The sequence below is a fragment of the Pseudorca crassidens genome, chromosome 12, assembly GCF_039906515.1.
Source record: "Pseudorca crassidens isolate mPseCra1 chromosome 12, mPseCra1.hap1, whole genome shotgun sequence".
NCBI lineage: Eukaryota > Metazoa > Chordata > Mammalia > Artiodactyla > Delphinidae > Pseudorca > Pseudorca crassidens.
Genome location: NC_090307.1, coordinates 41,151,628 through 41,169,272, shown reverse-complemented (window position 1 = coordinate 41,169,272; position 17,645 = coordinate 41,151,628). Strand labels below are relative to the sequence as shown.

The window sequence follows — 17,645 nt, the reverse complement described above, 5'->3', positions numbered from 1 at the left end:
TGCTCTTGTGTTCTATTGGTGTGTCATACTTTCTTGACAAAATGATCTTTGAGGGAAGGAAGCGTCTATGTGTTCCTTGGTGCCCAGCCCGGGCCTGACATATAATTTTGTTAAAATTGAACTATGGAAGTGGCATAGTTAATGATGCCCTGGCTGTGAGGAGAGGGATGATGAGAACAGGCAGTTCTGCTAAGGTTTTGGGATTCTGTGGTCAGCAGGCTGGGGACACGGTAGGGCTTTCTGCTGTGATTTGGGGCCGCCGGTGGCATGTGGAGGCAGATGCTTGGCGCGCCAGGGTGAGCGGTGAGGCAAACCAGATATTCGCCCCAGCGGCTGGGGATCAAATCAGAAGCTATGGGTGGAGATGATGTGGAAAATAAACACGGCTTCCAGTAAGGATGGGGCTGTATCTGCTGGCCCCAGTGATCCACCTCTGCCCCAACTGAGGAGAAGAGCGTAGGGCTGGGGGGTGGTGAGGGCTGAAAGCCTGGGACAGGGTCGCTCAGGCTTCCGTCTGCTCCCTGCTAGTCTCCCCTTGAGGCGCCTCAAGTTCATGACCCAGGAGGGCCAGAAGCAGCGTGTGCTGGGGCTGGCCTGGGTGGCTCGAAAGGGCTGATCAATAAATCTCAGGAATTTTGTTCAATATAGCCATTATTAAAAGTTAAATTATCCTGCATAAATGTATAACGAATAAAAGTTACATTAGAAACAAAGGTAAAGGAGGTATATGTATATGTATAGCTGATTCACTTTGTTATGCAGCAGAAACTAACACACCATTGTAAAGCAATTATACTCCAATAAAGATGTTAAAAAAACCCCAGATATTTATAAAAATAAACAATTAAAAATAAAAAACCCAAAAAACAGATATTTATAAAAATAAACAGTTATAAAAAAAGAAACAAAGGTAAAAAATATTCAAATATATGTACATATATATGTATAACTCAATCACTTTGCTCTACACCTGAAGCTAACACAACATTGTAAATCAGCTGTACTTCAATAAAAAAAAAATACTCAAAACATGTCACTGCCTAATTGTTTCATTACATTTTTCTGCTACCTATGCTTGGGAGGTTACTTACATCTCCTGGATCTGTATGATAAAAATACTATATGCTGGTGAGCTGCTGTGTAACTTTTTTTAGCTCCACGCTCAGTGACTTCACGGTGGTAGCTTGAAACGGGCCATGGTGGAATATATATACCACATACACATGCACATCCTGCCTCTCTACACCACAGCAGTACTTCCTCTTGGACTCGGTTCTCTCTGTCTGGCCTGAGTGTGGACCACAGCCTCAGAATGCCTTCGACCCCCTAGTGGGGAAGCAGAAACTTTTTATCCAAAAGCTTCTTTCTTTGGGCTTTCTTTGGACTCACACATTTCCAGGGATGGAGACAAAAGAAATTGTTATGGCTTAAAGGGCTTTCATTATCCCCATCTGCTAGTCTGTTGATTATGTGTGGGATTAAAAATGAGCAGAAGTGTTGATACTATCAACAGAACGGACCACGTAAGCTTTATTAGTTGAAAATGTCAATAGGAGTTAAAAGCAAGGATGAGCTGCAGTGATTACAGCTCCACTTACACATGGTCCAGTGTACATGGTAACGGGTTCCGTTTCCAGTGGAATTTTCCACCTAGCAATGATAAAAGTCTGATTTCAGCCCACAGGAGACCCTTAGCCCAGGAGACGCCTTCTGCAGGAAATCCTTCCTGTCTGCTGCTTCCGCAGGCAGGGAAGCCAGCTCCCCCGTGTGTTGCCCCCAAACCCTGGGCACACCTCTCGTACCATAGCACAGTGAGTTTGGCCAGTTTGGTCTCTGCTTTCTCAGATGGGATGATCCATCTGTAAAATGCCAGTTAGGAATGCTGACCCTCACCAGCACGCCTTTAATAGTTTGTTATTAGAGAAATAAAACAAGTGAATCAAATAGGATTAACCCCTTCAAGTGATTTAACTATTTCTTACAAATAATAAAGAACAAATTCCTTTCATTCTGTTGAGGATAACCAGAAACACGGAACTGCGGGGTTTCTGCAAGAATTAGCAGCTTGTTATAGATGCTGATTCTGGACAAGTTGACAGTCTGCGTTTCTCTTGTTGAGGATAATAAGCAAAGCTTTTCTATCAAAGGAGCCTAATTCCTTGTTTGAAATCTCACTTACACCAGGAGGATTATCAGGCCTTTACCTAGATGTTTTGAAGCGGCCACGTATTTGCCTCCACTTTTCCTCAATCTCCTGGCATTTTGGAATAAGAGCCTTAACTCACCCAAGTGGATGAATAATCAGAGCCGTCCTTACAGCCTGAGAAACGAAGCATGAAGTTATACACTTGGATTTCCTCATAATGTTAATCTTTGATAAAATTACTTTCCTGTAGTTTTAAGTGTATTGGTTTTTCTAAATGTCATGTAATGCCACAAAGGCTCACGTCTTGCTCTTGTCACTGTCCAGGATGGGTCAGTGGAGGCTAGGCAGCAGAATGCTCTCTTCCATGCAGTGATTCAGGAACCTGAGCTGTTTCTCTCCAGGGTCTGTCGGTTTCCAGACTTGGGAGTCTTCTCTGGCTCCTCTGCATCTAGCCACAGGCACGAGAAGAAAGGTGGATGGTTCTGCAGGGGTGTTATGGCCAGGCTGGTTGGGACCTTTCTTTCCTTTCACTGATATTCCAGTGGTCAGCACTCAGTTACATGGTAGTAGCCCAACTACAGGCCTGGGATATGTGGTCTCTGTCCCCAGGGGGAAAAGGGAATGGGGTTGGTAAATATGTGGCGTTACCTGGGCCACACCAGAACACTCAGATGACATAAGTTGTGTTTTGAAAGCATATTTTCAAGTCCTTAGAAGGTCTCTGGCCATAGAGAAGATGCAGAGCATAGTGGTCAAGAGCATGACCTGGACTGAAATCACCTATATCCAAATCCCAGCTCCACCATTTATCAGATGTGACATTGGGCAGGTAACTTAGTCTCTCTCTGTGCCTCAGTTTCCTCATTGTAAAATGGGGACACCAAAAGAAGTGAAGAGTTTGTGTGAGAATCAAATGATGTAACATATGTAAAGTGCTTAGAATTATGAATGGGATGTAATTAACAATATATAAGATTTGTTAAATAAGTTTTCGAAAAATGAGGCTAGTAACAAAGAGACCTAAGGTCCTCTTTGGTGTGTTGTAATTTGGATATATCATCATTCAGATGGATAATGTTTCTTTTTTTTTTTTTTTTAATAAATTTATTTATTTTTGGCTGTGTTGGGTCTTCGTTTCTGCGCGAGGGCTTTCTCTAGTTGTGGCAAGCGGGGGCCACTCTTCATCGCGGTGCGCGGGCCTCTCACTGTTGTGGCCTTTCTTGTTGCGGAGCACAGGCTCAGTAGTTGTGGCTCATGGGCCTAGCTGCTCTGCGGCATGTGGGATCTTCCCGGACCAGGGCTCGAACCCGTGTCCCCTGCATTAGCAGGCAGATTCTCAACCACTGCGCCACCAGGGAAGCCCGGATAATGTTTCTTTTTGTTCAATTGTAAAAATGTTTATTGAGCGACTATTAATTATAATGGCCCAGCTATGACCAAAGACTCTGAATAAGTAGGCTTCTCGCTGAGTCAAAGGAAACAGCATGTTTTCTCCACCAGATTTGCCTTTTAAACTCTGTGTCTCTCAATCAGTGGTCCCATCGGCATCTTGGTCTCCACTCCCCAAATCCATGGCTTCCCCTGGGCCCCTCAGCGTGGAAAGTGGCGTTAGCCCAGTGCCTGGTACTTCTCTCCCCTGCCCACGTATTGGGCGCCCTGTCAATATCACTCCCTTAGCAGGTGCCATTTCTCTCTACCTGTTTTGTGGTTTGCTTCCAATCTATTTGTACGAACATGCTACTTCTTCCAGTTAGGATCCAAATTTCAGAATAATGCTGGATTTTAAAAAACACATGAGGGCAACCTGATGTGATTTCCCTGTACAGATCCCCATCCCAGGAGCAGGCTGGGCATAACAGACTCTTTCTCTTGCAGCTAGATGACTGCACGCTGCAGCTCTCCCACAACGGCACCTACCTGGACTTGGAGGCCACCCTGGCCGAGCAACGGGACGAGTTAGAAGGCTTCCAGGATGACACTGGGTAAGAGCGACAACTGTCCCTCCCAGCTGGTCCCAACTTTCCACGAAATGGGGGTTCATTGAGGCCTTAAAATATCTTGGAGAAACCACCATAGCTTTGACCTTGTCTTCACTCACAGTCACACAGAAAGAAGGGAGATGCAAGTGATTCACCAGTAGTAACTGCAGACCCTTTTGAATTGGAGTAGCTCTTCTTGATAAAGCTACTCAGGAGTAGGAACATTTCTGGTGTAGTTTAATTAAGCACATGGTATTTAATAGTCTTTTTTTTTTTTTAAACCAAATATACTTAAATTAGTACTTTCCAAATTTTAGTGGATTGACAGCTGTTTTTTTTTGTTTGTTTGTTTTGTTTTTTTTGTTTTTTGTTTTTTTTTGCGGTATGCGGGCCTCTCACTGTTGTGACCTCTCCCGTTGCGGAGCACAGGCTCCGGACGTGCAGGCTCAGCGGCCATGGCTCACGGGCCCAGCCGCTCCGCGGCACGCGGGATCTTCCCAGACCGGGGCACGAACCTGCGTCCCCTGCATCGGCAGGCGGACTCTCAACCACTGCGCCACCAGGGAAGCCCTGACAGCTGTTTTATATATTGTTTTTAACGATAAATTACTGGATATTAAGTTTTCTTGGCAGATGCCTCTGCAGATCATTTTCTACTGTATCATCTTTTGAATTCACCACTGTGGAGAAAATAATTCTTAATTATGTTAATTAACATCAAGTTACTTTTAGCTTACATATAGGATTGCTTAATATTTCCGATTGCTGTGAGTCTGAATAAGGCAGTCCACATAAAAAATCGGAGATGTGTACAGAAAGCAAAACCACGGTAGGAATATTGTCATACACTTAGCCATTCCCCTATTTATTAGATTATTTTTTCTAGTAATTGTTTTATCCTTTTCTAGATTTTTTAAACTTTTCACGTTGAGATGATTTTTAACTTCCAGAAGAGTTGAAAATAAAGCACTGATATTTCCCAAATACACTTTACCCAGCTTCCCATAGTGTTAACATATTACATAACCATGGCAAATTTGCCCAAACCAAGACATTAATATTTGTAAGATACTGTTATATATTTACTAGATTACTGAAATACTGTTTGGATGGGGGCCCCCCACCTCCCTTTCTATTCCTCATTCATCTAGAGCCAAGTTTATCTCTGATTTTATCGCCTTCCTCCTTAGACACCTTCAGAGGCTCCCCGTTCCTTTCCAAATAATGCCCAGCCATCTTCATCGGTGTCCAAGGACCTCCCCAAAATTTGTTTTGAAGCTACCTTGCCTGACTTAAAAATATATTACAGTCAGATGAATATTATCTGAGACTGCTGATTTTTCATGAATGGCTCAAAAAAAGGAGGAAAAATGGGAAGCTTCTTAGTGTTTGTTTCCTACCTAACACCAGTGTGTACCGATGACTTCCTGAGTTTCCCCTGCTTTAACACCCATCACAACTTATGGTCTTTTCTCCCTTAATTGTCCCTCTTTTCTGCTACTAAAACTCTGCTAGGTCAGAACTGGGCCTGTCTGAATATCCAGCCTAGTGTTTTCTCAGCATGTTATAGGCACTTAGTGAGCACTGGTGGCCAGGTGAATGGCAGGGTCCCAGGATGTATTCCTGAATGGCATGAACTTGAGCACCAAGACCAGGGTCCTTGGTAGGAACCAGGCAGGTTCTCTGAGGATGCTCCTCCTGTCTCCTGAGTGGTTCCAAGGGCCACAGAAGACCCTGGAAACTGCCAGAGGCTGTACACACGTGAAGCGTATCATTATTAAGTCACATCAGATTCTACTCATCATCATTTAAAAAATTGACATTATAAGACTGATAGATTTGAGGAAATCCATTGCTGTAGTTTTTACAAAGTACTTGATAATGACATCCTTTTATTTAACATGTCAGCATTCAGGCTGGATGACAGTCTAATGGGATGACTTCATGTCTCATTGATCAAACAGATCCCAGGAGTGTTATGAGTAGATCACTGCCAATTTGAATAATGTCTCTAGTGGTGTTGTGCTTGAAGACCATGACCTGTTTGATATTTTTTCTTTCTTATCAAAACTTGACTGGTTTGGAGATGGCAGCTTAGGAAAAAAGTGTTAATATATTAGATAACAATATCAAGAGTTAAGAGTGGAAGAAAATGAAGCTTTGTGGAGCACCTGCTATGCCACCCACTGTGTTAGGCACCTTATTTCACAGTATGTTTGTTTAATAGTTCATTCTGTTAATATCACAAACATGGAATTGGATTTTATCGTCTCCATTTTTCATTTGAAACTACCGAGGGCCAGGAGTTAAATCACACGTCCAGGGAGGCAGAGCCGGTAGATGGCGGAGCCACGTTTGAACACAGGTGTGACTGGTTCCCAAGTCTGTGATCCTCCTCCGTCCCAGGAGCTTCTGGGAAATGGCATTTCAGGTTCTCCTGAAGATGTACATACGTACTGCTGGGGACATACGGTTGGTTCCTGCAAGGACATCCTCAGTTCCAGGCTGACACACTGGCTCTAGCTGCAGTAGCACCCACCGCAGGGTTGCTCCGTCACCTGGCCCTGACGCTACAGCTTGCACTGTCAACTCCAGTTTCCAGATGCTGGAAGTCCCTTTGCGGCCGTTCGTGAAGAGCCAGGGAGCCCACTGCAAGCTCCCTGGAGTGGATCCTGGGGCATTCCTTCTCACTTTGCTCCCTTCTGAACTACCACCTGGCCAGCCATGGGTTCATCTGACAGATGCAGCCTTGATCACATTTCTGCACCACATTTCCAACAGCACGGGATGCTGGGGAAACGAATTATGGCAAGATGAGAAGGCAGGACTCACGATGTGGGAAACTGCAAACAGGGGAAGGTGACCCAGACGATGTCGGGTAGCCGCACATTTGACTGCTGTGTCCCAAACTCACCCCAGACTTTGAAATAGTCTTCATTTGTGGGACCCACCCTTTGTCCTCTGGAACGTACTCAGGGTGATATTCTTCTGTGTCTGGAAGAATGTGAAGAATCTACCTCTACTGATCTCTGGTGGGGAGATCCCCCGTCCCTGGCCTGGGTTGCAGAAGACACGCCAGGATGGTGCTGTCCGGCATTGCCGGGTCACCCTAGCGATCCCCAGGTCATTTACCAGCACTGAGCACTGGTGGCACATGGCAAGTTACTGGGAGCTGGCTGGAAGCAGCCTGCCGATGGAGATTTCCTGCACAGGTGGCAGGTGTCTGGGCACATCTGCAGTGTCACTTGCACTGAGTGTCCCTCCTAGGTCCTCTCCTAGAAGCGTGGCACTTGGCGAAGTCTGTGTGCTTGAGAACTCATGTCTCCCTCGAATGGGAGTTAAATTATAATTTCTTCCTAGTTAAGAATTGCCCTGTCGAGGAATGAAAAGGGCAGATGAAACCATTCTTTCTCTTGATGTTTTGGTGTAAATTATAGGAAAATACCTGCTCATGTTGTGGCCATCTCATGAAGACGGGTGGCAGGCTGTATGGAGATGGTGGTGGTGTTGGTACAGTGTGTTCTGAGTCCGTTTTCCTTGTGGAGGAGTTGGTTTCTTTGTTCTTGTCCAATATGCTGCTCTTTTATGCCGGACTAAAATTTAACTTACCCCTTGTTTAGAAGGATCACTCAGACTATAGCTAGTTGGAGAAGAGGAGAAAGACCTTCAAAAGTAGAAGGACAAAGCAATTATTATGCTAGCAGAGTAGGGCCAGGTCTGTTTATTGCCTTCCAAAGCCAGCGAAGTTAGCAGGCACAGCAGGGTACAGCGGAAGCCAAAGCCCCTGGGTTATTATTCCCGACCCTGCCGTTGTGGGACATTGGGCAAGCCACTTTACCTCTGATGGGAGTTTATAAAATTTATTTATAAAATGAGGACAATATTAACCAAGCCCACTTCCCTCCTTGTATGAGCAGGGATCCCACCAGGGTCTCTGTTGCCCAAGCAGAGCGTAGCAGAGAGCAGCGCTGCACGGTGGTTAGGGACATGGGCTTTGCAGTTAGTCTTATGGCTGTGTGGCCATGGGGATGTTACTTCACCTCTCCATACCTCAGTTTCCTTGTAAGTGGGGTAATATAATCATAATACTGCCTCCTTGGGTTGTTGCAAGGTCAAATGTGATGATTTTATCTAAATGTAAATAGGTAAAATGCATCTAAAACATTAAGCTGGTTCCCAGCATGTAATACAAACCCCAAACTAGTAGCCCTTACTATAATTACGGTCAGAATTTGAGATGATACGCTGAAATGGGAATCACCAGATTTTAGACCTGGGATGGGGTCTGTGCAGGTCCATCACTGGGAGATCTCATTGCTTTAGTTGAGAAAACCAAGGTTGGAGACTTACCCACAGGGCAGAGCTGGGCCAGATTCTACCTCCCCAACCCCCCACCCCCGACCTTTCTGCTTAGTCCCACCCTCACTGCCTCTGAAAGGAAGCCGGAGCACAGGGAACTGTCACAGAGAAGTGGGGTTAGAGGTTAGCTCTGAAGGTGACAGAGTGGGGCTTTGCAAAGGTAGCAAGGACAGTAGGTTGAGGTGTGGTAGAGCTCAGAGTGGGCCTGAGAAGCACGGGCCTTCAGGGATGCTGTGAGGACCAGTGTGGTTGTTGGACGGGGTGTACGCATCCCCAGGTGCTCCTGACCTGGAGTACCTCAGGGCGCTCACCTTTTCCTCGGCTTGACTCCCCTCGGGCCTGCACTAGAGAGTCAGCGCTGAGATAGTGCTTATCTCTGATCTTCCTCATCCCGCCACACCCATTCCTGTCCCCACTGTGTTAGGTAGAGGTGGGGAAAGTCAGATGAAAACCTGTGGAGTGGGGTGGGTGGAGCCACAGTGGGAGGCTTGTGGCTCAGAGACGAAGGATGTGAAGCCTGGACGTGGGAAGGGCTGTGAGGAAGCCCATTCGCAGGGGCAGGTGGGCGCCGACCCCGCCAGCCTTGCAGTGGATGTGCTTGGAGGGACGAAAGGGTTTGGGGAGAGCTCTGGTTTGATTCTTAGACACCTAACTTCTCAGCCTGCAGCTCATGAGCGCCGAGGATCCATGTGTGTGTGTCGGGGGGCAAGAACCCCTGAGATTTCTGCAGTTTGTGGATATGCAGGGTTTTGGGGTGGAGAGGGGTTTCAGCGCCTTTCATCAGATTCTCAGAAGAGTTCTCTACATTCCAGATGTCAAGTTTGAAGGAGTAAGAAGTCGTTTTCCCTTCTTACTGTCTGATACAATAGTTAACCTCATCCAGTCACATCTCTGTCCGGTTTCCTCTGCATCTGGACCTGGTAGGATGGGAAATCACCTAAAATACATTTTTTTTTTTTTTTTTTTTTTACATTTTGGGGCATTTAGGAATCACACCTTTATTTTATTTTATTTTTTTTTTGTGGTACGCGGGCCTCTCACTGTTGTGGCCTCTCCCGTTGTGGAGCACAGGCTCCGGACACACAGGCTCAGCAGCCATGGCTCACGGGCCCAGCCGCTCTGCGACATGTGGGATCTTCCCAGACCGGGGCACGAACCCGTGTCCCCTGCATCGGCAGGCGGACTCTCAACCACTGCGCCACCAGGGAAGCCCCTAAAATACATTTTAAACCTAAATCTAAAAACCAGCTGAACTCAGAGAACCAAACTGAACAACAAACAAAAAACCTGGGCAAAAGAGAGATTCTGGTTAGGGTGTGGATGGGACGCAGGGAAGGGTCTCCCCCCACTTTTCCTCGTGAGTGATGATCTGCAGCTTAGAGCGCAGGTGTGTTGTTGTCTGAGGCTCTTTTGGCAAATCATCGAAGGATTAAGGGTCTCCCGTCTTCTCAGTGCGAGGCTAACACTGCCGACCACCAAGCCCTGCTCCGGTCCTGGTGGATGAGAGAACTGGCCCTTTTCAGACAAAAGGTGCCCTGTGGGGCAGGGGGGTGGTTCAGTGCTGAGCTTAGCGGAGCAGCCCAGAGGCCCCTGCACACCTGCTCCGGGTCAGTGCTAGGCCAGTGCCTTCAAATACCCTGGGGGAAAGCCGCTTAGGAATGCCCGGACAAGACAGATGAGCTTCCGTGCTGAGTGGACAGTGGAATTGGCATGGCTCTAAGTTCCTTCAAATGCCAGATTGTATGACAGGACAAAGATGGAGTCAAGTAGGAGTGGTGGAGCCCACGTGGGTGCTTGGCTCTATGGTATGGGTAGGAGTCAGAAGAGGACTGGCCTGCAAAGAAGGAGCCCTCACAGAACTCCTCCAGTAACAGGGAGGGCGGGGTGAGGGGACAGAACCTTGAACAGGGAGGCTGCAGTCGGTGTGGCCCACTGTGATGGGGGAAGGGAGTGACCTAATGGGTCTGAACCTGGTGGCTGAGGAAGGCGGGTGGACTGGGGCCTGGACCATTAGGGGAATCTGGAGATGTGATACTAGTTGAGCAGAGACAAACAGGAGGATAAAATGGACACATGCCATTAGGTGGATAGTGTGTGGACGGTGGACTACTTAGAGAAGTAGTGAGGTTACGGGGGCAGTTTGGGGGGGGGGAGAAGAGGTTTATACATGTTATTCTGAGGTTATGTCAAGCCACGCTCAAGGTGCAAGGTGACCAGGTGAGAAAGATTGGCCTGGCACTCAGGTGAGAAACATCAAGGACCAGAAAGACTGGAGGTGACCCCTTGGAGGAAGGGAGTTGAAAACCTAAAACTTCTCTGAAAAAATGAAGTCTGTTTAAAAAAAGAGGTAGATAATTAGGCCGTTTTGAAGACAATATGTTGATTACAAGATGCTCGTAGGAACCCAGCCTCCTTTTACCTTTCTACTCCGCCAGCCTGATGACGTAGCTTTCATCTCTCATGCTTCATCATAGTTACAGTATGGCTGCTCTCCCTCCAGCATCTCATCAGGGCAGGAAGTCATGTGTTGGTTAGGGTATAGTTTTCTCTGATGTAACCGATAGATTCCAAATTGTGGAGTTTAAATATAAAGGTAAAAATTTCTTTGTTGTGTAAGAGTCGAAATATAGACAACTTTCCTTGGACTGGTGGAGCAGCCATACCGTCCTGAAAATGAGCATTCCATCTCTGTGTCCAGAGTGATGGCTTTACCTTTTCCCTTCTCATCTGCATCCCAGCTGCCAGGAAGAAGGAAGTGGACATAGGGGGTGAATGTCCATTCTGTGTGCACATAGCTTTCAGTCACATGCCATTGCCCAGAACTTAGGTCCATGATTATACCATGAATTTTGGGCTTGTGTCCAGCCAACCCTCTACCTTTATTACTAAGGGTATGAGGTCCCTGCCTTAGATGGGAAGAGTGAAGAACAGATGTTGGTGCCAGCTGGGTCTGCCCCTTTTAGAGAGTTTTTCCAGAACCTCCACCAGCAATTTCCATCTGCAGTTCACTGAAGAGAACTGTGTCATGTGGCCACTCTTAGTAGCCGGGGAGACTGGAAAATATAGTTTTAGGTGGGTACACTGTCACCCCAAACAAAATCAGCTTCTCTTTATAAGACAGAAGGGGGAAAAGCATATCGGTGGGTAACTGGCAATGTCTGCCTCAGCAAGGAGAAAATTTCAAAGAAGGGGCAGTTAAGAACACTATGCCATGGAGAAATCACGTTGTGACAGTACCCAGGCAAGGCCAGGGGTGTAGTAAGGAGGAGATTTGTGGTGTCCTTGGGGAGAGAGGAAGCAGAAGAGTAGTGGGGTGGAGGCAGGTGGAGATAGGTCAAGGGGAGAATGTGGGGCTGAGGAGGAGAGACAGCGGGATTGCATAGGAGCTGCGAGTTGTGAATGGGTTGAACAGAGACTTCATTCCCACTAGGAGAGACCTGAGGGGGAAAAGCTAAAACTGTAAAACTCTTAGAAGAAAACAGGAGTAAGTCTTTGTTTCTTAGATATGACACCACAAGCACAATATTATCCTATGTTGCAGACAAGGAAGCTGAGACTCACAGAGGCTAAGTAACTTGTCCAGGATCACATAGATGGCTTCAGAGTTTAGCTTTTCACCACTACCATCTCCTAAGGGAGACCAGAATGCATCTGGAGGCGAATGTAGTGGCAACCAGCTCTCTTGGACTTCGAGCTTCTGAGCAAATTAATCTTCACTAGTACTCTCCTTTTACTAGCTGATGACTGGTCCAAATCCTCTTCATTCCTCAGGCAGAGCATGGGCTGAGTCTCACAGTTTCAGAGCTTACTAAGAGGAAGCTTATCCTGGGGCAGCTGCTGGGGGGCCCTAGTCTCTGCTTGTGCTGCATTGTCCAACGTATGTTTTCTACTGTTGACTGAAATCATAGTTTAGTTCTAATTTGAGTGGAGGAATATTTGGGGGCATCGATTCTGCTGTTGATTGCACGAAAAAGTCTTCAAGCCTTTGGCTCCATGCCACTCAATAAAATAATGTAAGCACTTGTTCTTACATTACGAAGACTTTGTATGTTATTTTTATAAAAATATTTTCTTGAGAGACAGGGACAGGACTGAAACACACGGGTTCAGAACCAACAGGCTTGGTTCTGTGGTATTTGGTTACACCAGATCTTTTTCCCAAGGCCATAGACATTATTGTAGGAGAAGCTCAGGTGTTCTGAGAAACCGGGAAGTTGCAGGAAGTTCCTTCAGCGATAGTGCCATCAAGTCCCTGGCATGTGTGCCTCGGCTGGAGTCTCCTTGAACTAAGCTTCTATTTTAGTCCTCTCATCACTTGGGTAGCATTGACCTTGGGTATGGGCAGCCGGTTGGCTGTGGCTAGTCTCTGAGGCCTCTGCTACTTTTCTGGCAGTGGCTGTGCTGATAGGAATGGGATCTGGATCTCCGTGGGGAGCTTTAGGTCAAACTAAACTGCCTTTGCCTCTGGGTCACCAGATTCTAGTAACTGATGCACCCCCATTTCACTCTGCTGCAAACAGGCCGACTTGGAAGGAGAGGCTGCTGATACAGCAAGCCAATATCGGGGAGAAAAGGACCATTAAAGTGCTTATGGTGAACACACACTGACAGCCTCCCACTGGTTTCAGTTTTAGAACGTGGACGCTCCATGAAGGCAAATAATCAATGTTTGTATTAGGGTTCTTCAGAGAAATACAACCAATAAGATATGTCTTATCCATCTAGTCTAATCTAGTTTAATCTATCTAATCCAGCTAGGCTGTCTAGAGAGACTTACTTCCAGTAACTGGCTCACACCGTTTTGGGGGCTGGCAAGTCTGAAATCTGTAGAGTGGGCCAGCAGGCTGGAAATTGAGGTGAGAATTGATGTTGCAGTCTTCAGTCCAAAATCTGCCCGGCAGGCTAGCAGGCAGGATTTCTGCATTGCTGTCTTGAGGCAGACGATCCTTTGTGGATCGAACATAGAGTCCAGCACGCACTAGTCACCAGTGAACATGTGTGGAATGAGGGAATGGATGAAGGAACACCCATGTGGGAGGCAGCTTCAGGGAGGTGCTAGGCGTACGGGCTCTGGGGTCAGACTGCCTGGGTTGGGTCCGAGCTCTGTCACTTTCCGTGTGACTTCAGCTACGTCGCATAACTCTTCTGGGCCTCAATTTCCTTACTTTAAAAATGGCAATAATATTACCTACTTCATAGGCGTTTTCTGAAGACTAAATCTGTAGAAAGTACTTAGAACCTCATCTGGCACACGATAAGCATTCCATAAATGTTAACAACTATTACGATTATTATTTTCTGAACCCAGACTGACATAGTATCCCACTGGGGGCAGGGGAAAGTATATCCATGATTATTTAATTTTCCTCTGAAAGTTTTAGCCAGGAAACAGAAGACAAGGGCATATTTACTAGAAAAGTGGGGTTAAAGTGATTATTTTAAGATGTATGAAATGATTATTTCCCTGAAAGAAGCCAAGAGAATAAGCCAAATGATTTTTAGAATCCATATTAGCAGCAAGATGGCATATATAGAAGAAATACATAACAATCAGCATTACCCAATTACAAAATATTGTGGTGGAGGGAGGGAAGCTATCAAATTTAAAGGACCTTACGACGGGTGTCGTCTATACATTGATGTTTGATATAGATAAATAAAACATGGACATCTTGTAATTCTTGAATTCTTAGAATAAACCTTATTTGGTCCTATTTTATTAAATTCACATATTTGTTATTTTGGTTTGCTAATATTTTCTTAGATATTTTCATCTTAATTTTTTGTGTCCTTTTTTGCTAGATTTTAGTATTGAGGTCAAATCAGTTCTTTAAAAAACCTGGGACACTTTTTATGCTTAGAAAGTGCTGGAGAAGGTGATATAGCGAGGCACTTACACAGCAAAAGGCAGGATGGTGCGGGTGACGGTGGAGTCAGACACTCTGCTCTCAGCCCTGGTCTGTTTCCATCAGCTATGTGACTTTATGCAGGTTACGTCATTACTACAAGCTTTGCTTCCCGCATCTGCAAAGTGGGCACAACAGTGGTACCTGCGTCAAAGATGAGAGAAAGTAGGGGCTGCAGGGGGAGATGAAGGACAACTTCTGTGGACCTGGCTGCACTCACCACTCCCTGGTCTCTGCTTTGGAAGGCCCCCTCCTTTGCCAGGGACTCCTGGGCTTTGGACCCTCATTCCCTGTTGAGGGACTTCCACAGCCTTTGGTCCCCAATTCCACTCAGGTTTCTTTCATTGTAGGATTTTGTGTACAGGGGCAGGCAGGGAAGGAGGTGAATATATTGAAGCAGAGGAATTATAAGTGATAAAACTACTTAAAAATAGCCCTTTTTTGTTCTATGCGCTCCTAAATTCTATTAGAGTTTAACTTAACCAGTCTGATTGCCTGATTTCTCAATGTACAAACATTGAAAAATGCAGAAAAGATGATACCTCCAGAGTGGTGTGCTGATGGCTTCCTCAGAAACACTGTCCTAGTTCTTATGCAGGTGCCTGGATCCCTTGTGACCAGTCCTTGTGGGACTGGTCAGTCTCCAGTCCTGTGGGACTGGAGAATTCTGTGGGAAAACTGAAGCACTTCCTCAAAATGCAACTTTGCGGTTGTTTGAAGATAAAAGTGGGGGCTAACAATGGGCCCTTGTGAACTTCTCTAGAACTTTTGAGGAATTCTGAAATATTTTCTCCTGCCATCCCGTGCTTCTTCCCCTCTGGGCATCTAAAGCATGTATTTTGTCTACTGTCCATTTGGTATTTATTTTTGATTCATAACTGCTGATAACATGAGTTAAAAAAAATCTTCCAGATTAAAGAACTTTGGGTTTGCTGTTTCTAATAGGGTCTGGCCGTCATCAGGGGTTCACTGGTTTCTGCTCCCAGCTGAGCCCCTGGCTCAACACTGGGTGAGGCTGCAAGCCTGGTGGCTGCTGCCCCCACCCCAGAATACCTTTCCTGGGAATTCACACAAAAGGCTGTTCAGCAGCTCAGTTCAGTGCACTAATGGGAACTTTCTTCCTAGTATGATCACAAGAATTGAAGGAATGTCAACATCAGGACTGTCTAGAGAAATTTAATCAAAATGAGATGGCAAAGGAATATGTTCCAGATGAAGGAACAAGATAAAACCCCAGAAGAACAACTAAGTGAAGTGGAGATAGGCAATGTACCTGAGGAAGAGTTCAGAGTAATGATCGTAAAGATGATCCAAGAACTCGGGAAGAGAACGGATGCACAGAGCGAGAAGTTACAAGAAGATTTTAACAAAGAGTCAGAAAATATAAAGAACAACCAAATAGAGTTGAAGAATACAATAACTGAAATGAAAAGTACACTAGAAGGAATCAATAGCAGAATAAATGAGACCCCCCCCAAAAAAAAGAATAAATGAGGCAGAAGAACGAATCATTGAGCTGGAAGACAGAGTGGTGGAAGTCACTGCCACAGAACAGAATAAAGAATGAAAAGAGATGAGGACAGTTTAAGAGACCTCTGGGACAACATCAACTGCACCAACATTCACATTATAGGGGTCCCAGAAGGAGAAGAGAGAGACAAAGGGCCTGAGAAAATATTTGAAGAGATAATAGCTGAAAACTTCCCTAACATGAGAAAGGAAACAGTAACCCAATTCCTGGAGGCACAGAGATTCCCATATAGGATTAACCCAAGGAGGAACATGCTGAGACACATAATAATCAAATTGACAAAAATTAAAGGTAAGGAGAAAATGTTGAAAGCAACAAGGGAAAAGCAACAAATAACACACAAGGGAATCCCCATAAGGTTATCAGCTTACTTTTCAGCAGAAACTCTGCAGGCCAGAAGGGAGTGGCACAATGTATTTAAAGTGATGAGAGGGAAACACCTACAACTAAGAATACTCTACCCAGCAGGGTTCTCATTCAGATTTGATGGAGAAGTCAAAAGCATTACAGACAAGCAAAAGCTAAAAGAATTCAGGGCCACCAAACCAGCTTTACAACAAATGCTAAAGGAACTTCTCTAGACAGAAAAGAGGAGGCCACAACTAGAAGCAAGAAAAATACCAAATGGGAAAGCTCACCTGTAAAGGACTGTCAAGAGAGAAAAAGATTTTTTCTGTGTGAGGAAGAAAGTTTTGAAGAAGTCTGTGTTTATAGGAATCTCAAACTTGTCTTCTGAAGATGGGTCGAGTGTTGTGTATTTGTGTAAACTCGAGGCTAGTACCTTGCACATAGTTTAACTAAAAAGGAGGGTCTTGGCTGCATTTGAAGGCACTGTGAATGCAGATTCTCTGCCCACGAGGAGCTGCCGGGTTGCAGGCTGCTGCATGTTTTTGTAGGACCATGCAAGTGGTTTTCTTTTCTCCTTTAAAAGAATCAAAAAAAATTTTTTTAAACCATACTTTCCCCTTATTTGGTCTCAAGAATAAAAAATATGATTGTTTCAGTACTATAATATAATTCCTGTGACTTCATATCACAATATTAAGTGTGCCCTGGTGAGATTTCTGTCCTCTTCTGCTCCAGCACAACCACAAAACCAGGAAGTGGGAAAATACTGCGAGACTGGTATACATGAAGCCCTGATGGGGAGGGAACTCAGCCACTGAGCTGGTTACCCGCTCCTGTACTGGTTCCTGGCTCCATTTTACCTTTGTCCACTGGCTTCCCCCTTTCTTCCAACCTCAAAGCCTTTGCTACCCTAGGTAGCCAGGACTCATGTTCTCCCCATTTATCTTCTTTCATCTGCTCTGGGCTTCGGTCCTTCTCTGTGAAAGCGGGCTGAGCCCTCATGGGAGGAGAACTGGGGAGGGGGCCATCCTTTTCCTTCCTTTATAAGAAATGAAGTGAAAGGAAGCAAAGATGAGACAAGGTGCGGTGTACCTTGACATTCTGCTGACAAATAGCCTACACGCCCCCTTTGCTGACTCCTGTCTTCAGGGAAAAGCCATGTCTTGAATCGATACACAGCAAAACAGCTCTTTCTGATTACCCCACTATGTGTGTCCTTTCCCGATATGCAAAAACATGTAAAAATAGCCATGGGAATGATCAAGCAGATTTGTGCTGTTACATTCCAGGGATTTCACTTCATGGGCACAGATTTTAAAAATTTCCCAACATGGTCAGGCATGAGTACACGGAACTCTGTGGAGTGGACCGGGTTT

General features: G+C 45.6%; 1 protein-coding gene across 10 annotated transcripts in view; it reads left to right on the top strand.

Moving 5' to 3' along the window:
• Nucleotides 1-17,645, top strand: part of FHOD3 (formin homology 2 domain containing 3) — a 492,898-nt gene that overhangs the window by 56,575 nt on the left and 418,678 nt on the right. For all 10 annotated transcript variants that reach the window (XM_067699289.1, XM_067699291.1, XM_067699286.1 and 7 more), the window contains exon 2: nt 4,022-4,128. In XM_067699289.1, the coding sequence (XP_067555390.1) occupies nt 4,022-4,128 (107 nt within the window). The remainder of the gene's footprint in view (nt 1-4,021; nt 4,129-17,645) is intronic.